Source organism: Melanaphis sacchari, unplaced genomic scaffold (assembly GCF_002803265.2).
Source record: "Melanaphis sacchari strain LSU unplaced genomic scaffold, SCAv2.0 Contig4_pilon_pilon, whole genome shotgun sequence".
NCBI classification, from domain to species: Eukaryota; Metazoa; Arthropoda; class Insecta; order Hemiptera; family Aphididae; genus Melanaphis; species Melanaphis sacchari.
Window position 1 is genome coordinate 9643500 of NW_020271335.1, and position 14561 is coordinate 9658060.

General features: G+C 28.4%; 1 protein-coding gene across 2 annotated transcripts; it reads left to right on the forward strand.

Annotated features, from left to right (window-relative positions):
- Positions 1 to 2824: 2824 nt before the first annotated feature.
- On the forward strand, positions 2825 to 14165 carry LOC112599002. 2 transcript variants are annotated; one of them, XM_025345695.1, is made up of 4 exons: positions 2825 to 3088; positions 7219 to 7371; positions 8974 to 9129; positions 13960 to 14165. In XM_025345695.1, the coding sequence occupies exons 1-4, from the start codon at positions 2866 to 2868 to the stop codon at positions 14040 to 14042; spliced, it is 615 nt and encodes a 204-aa protein (XP_025201480.1). In that variant the 5' UTR covers positions 2825 to 2865; the 3' UTR covers positions 14043 to 14165. The 2 variants fall into 2 exon arrangements, with proteins under 2 accessions (XP_025201480.1, XP_025201481.1); XM_025345696.1 differs by having other exon boundaries at positions 8992 to 9129.
- Positions 14166 to 14561: the final 396 nt, after the last annotated feature.

A 14561-nucleotide genomic window follows, 5' to 3' on the forward strand; every position in this document is an offset into this window, starting at 1 on the left:
ATTTAAAACAAACTAATATTACTTAATATTTTTAATTTTAATACGTATTTATAATTAACTGTTGTGTACGTATGTCATAAATACATTTTTTGGTTTGTCCATTGTGTATTTTATTTGATTTTTTTTGCACTCTATCTCTATGTAACGGTCTTTTGGAGGTATTTTACTATTTATAGTCACCTCTAAACGACAGCCACCTTTAAGCAGCGGTCATTATTTTTAGTCCTTTCGGTGACCGTTACATCCTGATGTGATTCAACAGACGGGCATTCATTCCTAAATTTATAAATCCTTCTATAGAATTTAAAGCTTTTAGATTTAATTTTATAAAGGACGGTTATTTTAATTTAATTAACGTGTAATGGTATGCTTACATATACATAAAATTCAATCAAATAAATTAACGGTCAAGTTGTCGCACGCAGACTAAATCCTATAAACATCCTTTCGCCACTAATAAAAGAAAACGACTTATATTATATGGTCACAAGGGGATTGACACATGAGTTGTGACAATGTCTCGCAAAGCGTGTAAACCGATTTTGTTAGCCACCAGAGACAAGCCATGGAACAATGAAGCTCTCTGTCGTCTAGAAGAAAGACTATTTCTTCGAAAAACGCTGAGTCCTTTTTTTGATGGCATCGCCTGCGACTCTGGCTGGCTGGACCAGGTCGTCTTCTCTCTGCAGTGCACGAGTACCAGCCAAGCCATGAGTGCATGAGCACCAGCCAAACTATCGAGTGCACGAGTACCGACAAAAATTATGAGTGCAGGAGCACGAGAAAAGCGAGCAGGAGCTCTTCCCAAAAACCACCATACGACTTACACACAAGACTCTGCGAGCGACAGCTGGATTTCTTTCTTTCTCTAAGTTAAATCAGTGTTGTTTTTCTTATTTAAATTTAAGTTTTCTTTAAATCATATCGTAATTTGTGTCATCTTGCATCTTTCTCCGAAGAACGTACTATAAGTATTCACTGCGGCAAATTAGGTAAGGTGTATGTCTAAAATACTAATTTTTAGTACAGGTTATGTTACTATCTAATTTGTGTAACAGTGTATTTGATCACATTCTTGAATCACGATCTTGAGAACCCTCCGAAGAACAGGAGGAAGGTAATAACACGAGAACAAGTATACTTAATATTTATTAATACCGGACTTACATACAAGGCTTGTGTCCCTTGTGTCAGTCCGGCCGCATCATACTTATATTTAAACGTTAATTTCCCTTTTTTGTGTTATTACAAACGTCTAACTAAATTTTCATAATATACTGTTCTGTATAACAAATATTTAACTAAATAATCTTAAAGACAACATATTTTGGTCGTAAATCATAGAGTACCTAATTATAGTAATTACCATAAGAAATAAATAAGTACTGGTGTTTAGTATTTCTAAATATGTTTTTTACCAAAGGTCCTGTATAGAAAAATGTCTATTTTAGTTGAATTGAGTCAGCAAGTACATAAACACGAGTTAAAATTGTATTAAAATTGAGTTGGGAGCTAGTGTGCTTAAGAAATTGTAAAAAAAAAAAAAAAAAATGATCAAGAGTTAGAAAGATAACGATGTTTTATAGAATTTTGTATTTTATCATACATATAAAAAAATATAAGTAGGACCTTGTATAAAATATAGGAATATTTAATATGATGTCAAAGAAAAACATGAACTTAAAAAAAAAAAATAATAATACATAATAATAAATAACTATAATTCGCGTATAAAACTATAAATACATTATAATAATGCAACGCTGGTTTTTCGATTTGCATAATAAATTAACAATATCTACATATTATACATAAAAACAACACAAAACACAATAGAGTTATTGTGTCCTACATAATCGTGCATATTATTGTGTATACGTATAGTATTAATATATACATTAGTAATGTTCAAAAGTCTTGGGGGTGACCTTCCACGGACAGAAGTTCTGTAACAGAACCACAATATATATTAAACCTAATAAATTTTATAAATTATTGCACGCGTATATTATTGCACACGTACATAACAGGTATTATAATACCTGGGTACATATTATGTAGTCTAGCCTGTTTGTGTGTGTGTATGTATGTATATTTATTCTGTAAAAACCACGAGCGGCGGACGCGTTTTAAATAATGAATTTTAATTCCATTGACCGTTATAGCCGAGTTTGGGTATACACACATGCACATATTACCTATAACCTAACGAATAAAAAAATACGAAACAACGAAACTCTGTCGGACGGCTCCCCCCCATTGCCGCCGTCACGGATTCGCAGTGTTCGTATTATAATATAATATTATGTATTATGTATCATGTATAGTATATACGCTGACCGCCTTCACTTGCACCTCAACCGGCTTTGCCTCCCCCCCCACACACACACACACACAAACACACAAACACACAGCGCCTATTTCTGCAGTACACGGTCCAATAAAAAATTCATTAATCAGTTTGCGTGTTAAGTCGATTTCCTTATTTGAACGTGAAAAATCGAAAAAAACAAAACAAAACGAAAACGAAAACTGCCACACAAAACATAATAATATAATAACAATATTATGGTATTATGGTAGGTACACGGGCGCCACACTTGGCGTGAGGCGTGCGCGCGCTAGTCGCATTCCAAAAAAAGTTTGAGAAAATATAATAATATACAGGTATAATAGGTATGTAGTTCTTATAACGTCGGTTCGCCCACACTTACACACACACACACGCGCGCGCGCTACCTGAGCCACGCACGTACACGCCACTCTGCGCCACGCACACCTCGCGCTGCGCCGGCGGCGTCGACCGACGCCGCCCAGCCATTTGTTGTTGAGACGCGGCGCCGCGGACACGTCTACCAGACAGTCATGGCCCAGCGGAGGACGGTGCATGCGTTTTTGGCGGCGTACTGTTGTTGCCTGATGGCGGTGGCCCTGCTGTCGCCGCAGCCGGCTGTCGGCATGGCCGTCGCGGCAGACACCGCGGCCGCGGCCGCCGCTGGCGCAGCCGTTCCGCCGCCGTCGTCCGCCGCCCGGAACAAGCGATGGTCCACGACGTTCGGAGCCAACTCGAGCAACAAGAACGTGACAGGTGAGCGCGCGATTCGCTTACGCGGTTTGTGCCCTGCTCGCGCGCAAATCTCGCGAACGCGTCACGACCGTGCGCGGACTCATCCGCATTTTGTCCGCGGCCGCGCGTCGTATCGCCGCCGCACAGACCGACCGTCGTGATATGCCCGTACACTGCTGACTGCAGTGGTGTGGCCAGGATTTTGAAATTGGATGGGGAGGGGGGTTCAAAGCGAAAAGAGATCATCAGATAAAAAAAAACTAGCTGTACCTAACGGTTTTTCTTTTTTTCTTGATCCGATGGGGGAGTTTAAACCCCTATCCCCCTCCTACTTTGGGCACGCCACTGGCTGACACCTTTAACCGTTATAAATGACAAGTACTTGGTACTTGTCTCGGGTTTGCGTATTGTTATTATACCAGCTATTATTGGGTTCCAGAATATGCTGCTCTCAATCGATAAATACTAAATTCGATTCGTTTGAAAAAAAAAATTTCCCATCAGAGTTAAAATATTCATACACTATACACGGTTCGTGTAGGTCCATAGGCGTAATCTAGGGGAGGGGCTTGGGTGTGCTTAGTACCCCCAATTTTGAAATTATCACCCCCGAGTTGGTTCATGTTCATTTAGATTTTAATAGTAACATATATCCATAACCTTAAAATAAAATAATAAAAATAGATAAAGGAGCATGAGCACATTGAGCACCCCTAGTTTTTTCATTGAAATTGTGCCTCTGTAGTAGGCCACTTATTTGTATTTATGTATACATAAATTAGTGCAAATTTTTTGTATATGGTGTTTAACGGAAAAATACCGAATACGAGCATTGTTTAGTGGATTCTTGGGCTATTCCATGTATATGTAAATAATAATATGTACATTCGTGTTATTAGTGCTAGGTATCGTCGAAACAAAAAACAAAATCTTAGCAGCCAATAATATTACATTTGCCAGATCAACATACATACATTATAGAATATATTATATGAGTACACGGTACACATATAGAACATATTAATCGGACTACTGCCAGTTCTGTTTAATGTATAATTTATTGTATAAACAAATAGGTACACACGCGTGCAAAGCTGAAACTTATAACATTATCGAGTTCCGGGGGCATTACACTTCTGAAATATATAGATGATGAGCTCTACACAAAAGTGTCGTGTCTTACATTTTCTGGTTAAATACTTAGCGTATGACGTTATAATTTTTATAAACGTCAAGGAACGACCAGACCGCGTGCACGCCGTGCACGAAATTTCGATCGTTTTTGTTTACATCCAATTTTGATGGTCAAATTTGTATGCTTTATATTACATTGACGTGCACACAATACTAACTAAATAAGTACCTACAACTGTTTTAATTTTTTTTATCGATCCGCAGTATACACTTCCAGTGCAATATGTATATATATTGTGTTTGTTCGAATAATATTATCAATGCTCGTGCTCGGACATGAAGAGAAATTAAAAAGTCGGTGCTGAATAGGGAAAATATGCAAAAGGAGAGGATTATGAGTGGTGACTGGGGGCAAGAAAGTAAAATTGTAAGGGGTGCAAAAAAAAAATATATATATATACTATACATTATTTCACTATTTACGGTTGTTTCGCACGCTAAGGTTGCGGCGGCAGCTAAGGTAACAGCACGGGTATTTATGTATAGTATATATACATACATATTATATCATAATGTTTATGTATTATAAGTGTACTGCTTTGTATAGCAGTGGTGGCTACGACTATGGTGGCAACGGCTGCGAACGAAATGTTTGACGCCTTCGTCAAATACGTAAATAGAGAGAAAAAATTTCAAGTGCATACAATTTTACATTAAAAATTTGTTTTGTAGTTAGGTACCATGTTCTTGCTACCCACGTGAATATATTTGAAATAAAACATTTTTTTTTTTGTGTGTACTACACTAGTACTCATATAAATTAGTCTACGGTATAACATTAAAATATAATGACGTAACAATGGAAAAAAATGTGCGGTATTACAGTATTATGTGATTTATAATTTGTATCATAATATTTATGTACATAAAACTCGGTGCAAACAATCGCAATAATTATTATAAACGTTAAAGTATGATGTATTGTAGTGTAAACAGACAATTTACTTGAATTATCTATTTTGGCGTTTTGCCCCTTGAGGGTTTTTTAAGCGTTTCATTTCACGCGAATTTCACGATACTTTGCGTAAGTGCGTGTTCATGAAACACATTGCGGGCTAGAGTAGTTTTCGGGCCCATACAATTATTTTGTTGAATTCCGGAATCATCGCTTTGGTTACACGAAAATCATTTTTATACATATCGACCACGTTTTTCTTTACATTTATTAATAGTGCAGAAATAATATTATTTTAGTATCCAAGCGAGCTCGCTTATATATTCCGATGCCATTCACTGATATAGTAGTTTGCGTTTTAAGCGATTTATTGTTTGCATTTTTTTAACTATAGTGAGATATCTATAACACTATTAAATAACGATTCCCCGACTTTAAATGAGGCTTTGTAATAACTGTATAACGAAGTGTCAACATTTCTATTATTATCATTCATGCTATATTTTTGAATTTTCAGGCTATTCGTTTTGATTGCTTTTAATGATAATAGATGTGTACATTAAACTAACACTGTTAAAATATAATTGAATATTTTTGTTTAAATATTGATGCTTTTAGAAATCTGAAGGTATATTGTACTCTGGTGTACATTATCAAAAGAAGACTATACAAAGTATAGCCATGGATCCAAGTTTACATTAATGTTTATAACATAAGTATACTTATGTTTCCCAAAAAAATAAAAATAAAATTGATTAATAAAAATTTATTTTTCTTTTATCTGCTAAAGGTCTTATCTTGTCGTTGCAAATTTGGTTCTCCATTTCTTCATTAACTAATCTTTCACCTCAGTTGTTTCTTATTCCTAAGCCATGTTTGCCTATACTGCTAAATTGCTTATAACAATTACATTATTGCTATTTCGAGTTATGTCTGATAGTTCATCTAGAGAGTCATAAATTTGTTCTATCTCGTCGTCTTCACCGTTTGAGGTTGGAAAATATACCTGAATGACTATCACGTTTACTGATGGTTGTCTTACATTTTATTAGTAGTATTCTATCATTCACATATTAGGTATTTTCTACTTGCAATCTCTCATTCTTTGTTTAGTATAAATCTAACTCCATTTTCCCCTTGTTTTTCTCCACTATGTATCATTCGAAAATCATCACTTAAGAAGTTTCACTATCACCTCACCTAGTTTCACACACTCCTAAAATATCGAGTTGTTTTAGTTTCATTTGTTGCTTAAATTCTTCGAATCTTCCTGGTTTTAACAACGTTCTTACGTTCCGCATTGGGATAGTTTAGTTTTTGATTTTATTTTCAATGTTCTATTTTTTGCTTTGGTATAGATTCCATTGGCTGATGACTTAAAAATATTATAGATTTATGAATGCGATTAAAACTAAAAAGTCTGATGGTATTAAGTTCTATATTTTGAAAAAAGTCTTTTTCCAACAAAAAAAATATCACGTTTTTAGAAGAAAATTTTGGGGTAAATTGTATGATAATAAAACTAAACAAAATAACTATTACCATATGTCATGAAATTTCATAAATCATAATTTAATATTTAATAATAGATATGTATAAAATAGACACAATAAATATGTCTAAAAATTCTTGTATATTACTTATAGTTTATGTAGTATAAAGTATAAACACAAAACAGTTTACGTATTTTATTGTAATTATAAATTTAAAAAACCAAAATGTTTTTAATATGTCATTATAATATGTTATTATGTTATAAAATTCACACTTCAATGTACATGTAAATTATGTCAACTGTTTATTAGAAATTGAGGGCGTGTCTAATGAATTTTTTAAAAACTCGTATTAAAGTGCGTGATTAATAAAAAATATTATAATTATCGTCATACTCAGACTTTTATGTTGTGTCGCCTTTATTGTTTGTTATTTAAATATTTTGTGTTTGTAATAGGTTAATATTAATTAATATTTTGCATTAATACTGAACAATTTGGTATATATTAAATAAAATGATAGAATGATAGTAAGAAATTTAATAAAATTTGTGAATTTTTTTTTTTAGTTAATAATGCAGTTCAGGATTGTACTACCGACTCTGATTGTTTAAATACGCCATTTACATCTTGTGCGCTTGATCCAAGTGACAAGAAAAGAAAATGTTTGTGTGCAGATGGAAAATTGCCACTCAATGGTGATTGCTTAAAAAAGCCAAGAGGTATACCTGTATGAGCAATAAATAATTTATCAAGTCAAACAATAATATATATGGTCCTAAATTATTTGAAATGAAATCATTAATTCTAAAAAAACCGCTTAATATACCTTAATATTTAGTTTATTAAGTTGTATTATAGTTTATAGTTTAGAAAAATATTTTTATATTATGCGTATTAATATTTTGTGTATCAAATTATCTCACAATTTATTTAAAATTTTTATTTTTACACATATATGTTTCAAAAAGTTGAAAAATTGGTCTGCCATGCAGTAAGTTTTGAGTTTAAATCATCACTGAGAAAATCACTGTAATGGAGGTGTTACATTTGAATTATTTAGTAATTAATTATTAGATTCTGGCTGAATACCTATGTCACTAGGTCAGTCTATATTTTGAAGGATATTTTATGAAGTATACTTTGTATTCCTATGAGTAATTCATTTTTTTTATAAATCATATTGTGAGTAGAACTAATTTTTTAAAAACTAATATCGTGTAAATATTCTAATTTTTTTGAATTTTATAGTTTTATTTTGTTTATTTTAAGCATGGTGGATTTTACTTTTTACTTTTCAAATTACCATACCAACTATTGGTCCATTTTGCTATGGAAAATATCCTCCAAGTTGAAGATCAAATCATTTTTGTTTTTTTAAAAATGTGATAACACATAAAATAACATTATATCATACATATCATTGTAAAACTAATTCAATTATCGCTTCGTTCAGAATCTAAAATAAATATATTTATAAAAAAACTACTTAAATTAGTTTATATTATAACATGACGTTAGTGTAATGGATATGTAATCTCGATAAAGCTATGCGTTGAAAAAAATTTAGTGCAATATTCTATGGAGTTATCTTCTAAATAATCTCGAATAATACACAATACGAATAGTTACTTTTTCTAAAAAAAAATATTCCAATCAACGATAATGTATAAATAATAAAATAAGCCGAATGCTCGTAAGTATTTCCGAGTTATAACTGGGTATTTAATGGATCAATGATTTTTGTTGTTTTATAATTTTTTCATTTATTTGTATTTATTCATTTTATATTTAAGAATAATTTATTCAATTCTATTTTTATAGTTGTATACATAGGTGCATTGAATTGGCCATCAAATGCTCCAACTTCGTATAATAAATAAAATTAATTATTTGGATTAGTAATTACTCATAATTGTTTTCTATTTGATGATAAATTTAATCTTTTTCAAATTTTAACTTTTTAAGTTGAATAAGCGTAAACATTTAATAAAACATGGAATTTATCATTGAACCTTTGTTATAATATATTATTTTTTTTTTTATGGAAGTAATCTGCACTGTTTATTTACATTAGTTTTATTGTAAGTTAATATTTAAATTTATATTTTTAGTGCAACTTTTATGTTTCATACCATGAACCACTTTAATCCAACATATCCAAATTAAAATAATATATAATATATAAATTTCTGGATTGATATAATTTATAAAAAGGTTAATTATTTTTACAATAATTAGTCTACGTGTGTATAAAATAAATGCATTGTACAGTATTAAAGGTATTACGTATTGGTATGTAGTATGCACTAACATTTTGCCAGGACCGCTTTTTGTTCCAGCATTAAAAACATCATGTGAAACAGACGTAGAGTGTTTGCCGAATGCCATATGTAAAAATAACGCCACATTGACGAATCCAAGATTGAAAATATGTGCGTGTAAGGATGGATTTATTGAAGAAAAGGAGTCTTGCAACTGTAATTATACATTAGATTTATTCGTACAATAATATACTATAAAATCATAGTTGAAAACTATTCATTGATGTTTTTATTTAAAAATAAACAAATAAAAATATAAAAATTAATAAAATAAACTTGGTTAATATGAAATATAATCTGAGCACAAATATTTTTTGAACTAATTACTAACAAAAAGGTAATTTATAATTTATTGCAATTTTTGGACTAGGGATAAAATGTTGAAAAAATAATTATTTTAATTTTAAAAATATGAATTTTTATATCTTACATTTATTAAGTGAAAAGTTAAGTTATATATTCATAATATACATGTTAAATTATGGTTAAGAAAAAATTTAAAACTGCTATTTTCTTAATGCGTTTTTATGTGATGATTTAATAAGATATGTGGTATTATTTAACAAATTTTAAGTTTTTTTTCGTATTTATTTTTATTTTCTGTCGAAAATATCATAAAATACTAATCAGTGGCGCCAAACCCTATGTCAGTGTAGGACAATTGTCCTACATATAAAATTGGTGATGGGTGAGAAAATCTATCTTGGTAGCTTAAACAACTGAATGTGTGGTGGGTGGGAGATTGTTTTAAATGTTTGTCCTTCCTTTGTTTTTTTACTTTGGCGTCACTGAAATACTTAACAAATGATTTATTTATTTTATTACTATAATAAATTAAGTTTACCATATTTTTAAATGCTAATAAAATGATTAGTTTTAAGTGAGTATTTAGTAAAAAACCTAAAATTAAGGTTCTATATATTGATTTTTATATCTCTGGGATATGGGGTTAACTACGTGAGCATTATTTTTTGATTATTTATATTTAAGTCTTAATTAAAAACAATAAAATTTGTCGACAAATTAGAATATGGTGTATTGTTATTTGTAATACTTCACATTGATGGAAATATTCTTTAATTAGCATGGTGGTATCTATTAAGTTAGTTTTTATTATTTGCAACAAATGTTATAGAGCAGGGGTGGCGAACCTACGACACGCTTGACAGAGGTGGTACGTTGGTCAAATTTCAATGGCACGTGAAAAATTAAAATTTTAACAAATTATGCTATTTATAAAATGTTGGTTATAAGCAATTCAAAGAAACAAATTATGTTTAAAAATTATAATATTATTTTATAAAATGTATTATTTTACTATATTATTATTATATTTATTGTGTAACTTTATTTTTATCTTTAGAAAATATAATTTCCTTTGGGCGCGTGAAACATTTTGAAAACCTTGATTTGAAAAATTTGACGCTTGACCCATAAAAGGTTTGCCACCTCTGTTATAGAGTATAGCTATTTCGTAATTTTAATTTAAACTTAACAATTATTATAGAGTAAATATTATTTATTTTCTACACATTTGATATTGAATTTAGTAAGAAATATTTTAATTAAATGTTTTGAAAAAAAAAAATTTAATTTAAACTAATATAAACGTATTACATTAAACTATATTTAATATTTTATGAGTATTGTAATACGAGTAGTATTTCCGTTCTGGAAAAATAAAATAATTAGATTTTTAGATAGTATCAGTTTATAATTTTATAACTATAAGTGATAATTAACGTCTTTTATAATTTTTTATTGTTTTACTTTTGGAAGCTTACATTGTATATTATATACACACAGGTATTTTACAAATAATTGATTCAAGGTAACATCAAACCGTTAATTCCTGTTATACTCCATTCACGTTTAGAAGCGACTTGGGCGGCGATCAGTTTTTGTCGGCAGCACACAGGTCACTCACATAATTATTTATCCTATTTAATCAACTATCAGTTATATAAGCATAGAACGATACCACACCTACGGTTTCAATAATGGGGTACTGTGAAAGTTTCTAATACTAAAAAAAACCAACTGTTCCAGAATATTTTCTTTTGGAATAAAACGAATGTCCCGACTTTTATACTTAATTATTTATTTTATAAAAATCTCTTGATGAAAATTATGACAGACAAATCTGTACGTTTCTACAAAAACGTTTAAACCCACCATAACCAATTCATAAAGAACCTATCCTTCTAAATTATACTTGGCAACCCCAAGCGTCGTATAAAAAGAAACTGATGCCATAACTTGTTACAAAATTTAAAAAATAATAATAAATACAAAAAAATAAAAATAGATAACTAAACAACTCCTATTTAAGTGTCATTAATGAATAACTTCTTACTCAATTATACATTTATAATTCTCTTTTATCATCATTCATCACATATGCTTATTGTAATAAAAGTATACTTTTAGGTATTATAACCTTAGTGTAGGTTAGGTAATTTAAAGATATAATATACACTAAAAATAATATTTTAGATTATTATTTGATTTACAATATTGTTTAAATGTTTAACAATACACTCAAAGATTTATAAAAAAATATATTTTCTATATTTTTAATTAAAAGCTTTTTATACTGCTCATATAGTTATTAATAATGTACAAATAATCAAATTAGTGATTTATAAAATAACTAATAATATATATATATATATATCATATTTATTAAAAATAAACTATGACTTGGCCTCATGTTCTAATTTATTGCATTAGAAGAAATACGATAATAAAAAATTAAGTACAGAAAAATAGCTTTGTGTTATATTTTTAAAGTATAACATACTTTTAAAAGTATAACTTGCTTTTACATGAATAGTATAATATGTGTATGTTATGTAAATTGTATATATTTTATATAAACATAATATATAAGTATTATATACTTTTTATGTATTTTATTTAACGGGCGTTGGTTATAAATTGATAACTTTTGTTTGTTTACATTTATGGGTGTTACTTATTAGATGTCAGTAGTAGTAAAGGTGTATTAGCAATCAACACAGAAACCAATAAGTCAGTTCAAATTATTTTAATTGACCGTTTGTTCTCTGTTATTGTATAGGTTGCGTGACTTAGTTGAATTTAAAGTGATTGACCGACAAATTATTAATAGCATAACTATCGAAGTTGGTTGAACATTTGACCTTTAGTGTTCATGTTATATTAGACATATTGATAGTCAATCAATTTTTAAATAATGGATTTTTTATTTTCATTTAAAACTTTGATTTTATCAAGATAAAGAGTATAATTAAAGGGGATATTCACATTATTTATTTATCCAATTGTCAAAATTGAAGAAAACTTTTTAAATTAAACAAGAAAACTATTCAAAGGCACTTCGTTTTTATTTAAATTATTAACTTAAAGAAATGTAATAAATCCGGAAACTCGATCTGTTCTATATCTACTATCTGTTAAGTTATATATTAGGTCACTGAAATATTCATTTCTGTCATCTAATAGTCTATAAGAATTAATTAATACAGTCACTTTAATAGATATGATAAATTTGAACTTAATGTAACGAAAAACAGTTCTGAGCTGGCCTGTAAGTTTTTTTCTACCACAGAAATATTATGGCAATTTGTACTAATACTTTTAAAATATACTTGAGCATAGTTTATAATAATATACGTATTTTCAAAAGTTCTAAGTTTTTACGAATAATGTTTTTAAATTAAAACAAAATAATAAAAAACATTATTTTTCATTTAAATATTTAATTGAAATACAAAACAAAAAATTGATTATAATATGCTGAAAATCGTCAAATCTAAAATTTAATATAAGCACAATTTTTTCAATAAACATTTGATATTCAAATTTAAAAAATATGTTTATCCATTTAAAGCCATCATCTACTCATACATAGAGTCCATTCACAGTATTTTTCGGTAAGATGGTATATTAAATCAAAAGTTAACAACAATAGTCAATAATATAACACTATATAAATATAAACTATTATAATTTATAATAATTAAATATTAATAATATCATAAATTCAATGTTTTCGAGGGGGGATCAATCCGGAATAAATTTAATATTAATAGTAAAATAAATTAGTTTAATAGGAATATCAAAAACATATTTTGAATTAGTATTCTTAGTGATATAGGTTGACAGACCGTCTTTGTTTAAAATTGTTTTTTGTTTATGGTATTAAATAATTGAATTCAAATTTAACATATCCCGACATCCGATCACCATTATTGTGACACTGTCGATACCTGAAGCTGTACAATAAAATAGTATCTATTTGCCTAATTTTTTTTCTAAAAATTTTCTTTATAATATTTAATTTTTATTTATAATATGCACTTGAAAAAAACATATTTATTATCTAAGAACAAAAAAAAAAAAATTGAGAATATTATTATAATATGAAAACGGTACATCGGATACGCAATTTTGGTACAGAAATATGGAGAAACTAACTTTTTCATACTGTACATAGTATATTTAAATATATGGTAAAAAGTTTTATACATCACATTTTAAAATAAAGTATTTGAAGATATACCAATAAACTGACAAGATTTTTTTTTAAATCTACCTAATATAGCGTGAGTTTTTAAAATTTATTTCACTAATATTATGTATGATAGTGTTTTATATAAATAGATACAACACATTAGTTCCATCGAATTTATCAGCTTCATTTGTCAAATTAACTAACTTAAACGATGTTATGTTTATCTAGTGTATAGGTAGTATATTATATTTTCTGAATAAAAATAAAGGTTGAATACCTTTAATAACCTAATCTAACGTGTTTATTTATTGAAATCATGATGTTAAAACTCATTGTTATATTAAAATAAATATTAATAAAGGTAAAAGGTACTATAATTTTAATAATAGTAACTATAAGCTATTAATATTCAATATTTTATGTTATTTTAAAGATATAAATATAATAATATACAAAATTAATATTGTTAATGAAATTTTTGTTTGTAGATGCTGATTTATTGACATTCAATTACACAACCTTGTTAATTGCAGTTTTTACTTCATGGATTTGGAATGAACGTCGTGCATAATTATTGTAGACTTTTTAAAACGAAAATGTTTCTTCTATACTTACACTCTATTTATTATCTATTAACTACCTATAATATTTTATGTTATATTTCACTTGATTGATGCACAAATTAAAAATAATATTTTAAGGTCCTGTTATATTATTACCTTATATATTATTTGCCTAATTTTAGTTGAATTAATATTTCAATTTATAATATAATATATTCAATACTAATATTATATTATTTTTTACTACACATTATTTAAGATTGATCATACATAAGTTAAAATGTATTATACATGTTACATTTTAATTTATTCTAATATATGAATACATTCATTATTAAAATAATTTATCAAAAACAAACTTAAATTAAAAATAAATCTTAGCGTTTATTTTAATTTACAGTTTGACTTAAATTGTTCTGTATGCAATTTAGATTATTAATTATATAAATATTAAGTAGATTCAATATGTGTGATATAATATATTGATACAAGTTCATATTTTGATAAATAATACAAAGAAACAAATT

Coding starts and splice junctions, on each gene's coding strand:
- LOC112599002 (XM_025345695.1), top strand. CDS start 2,866: ATGGCCCAGCGGAGGACGGTGCATGCGTTTTTGGCGGCGTACTGTTGT. Junction 7,372..8,973: donor TTGCTTAAAAAAGCCAAGAG/GTATACCTGTAT, acceptor ACATTTTGCCAG/GACCGCTTTTTGTTCCAGCA. Junction 9,130..13,959: donor AGAAAAGGAGTCTTGCAACT/GTAATTATACAT, acceptor TTTTGTTTGTAG/ATGCTGATTTATTGACATTC.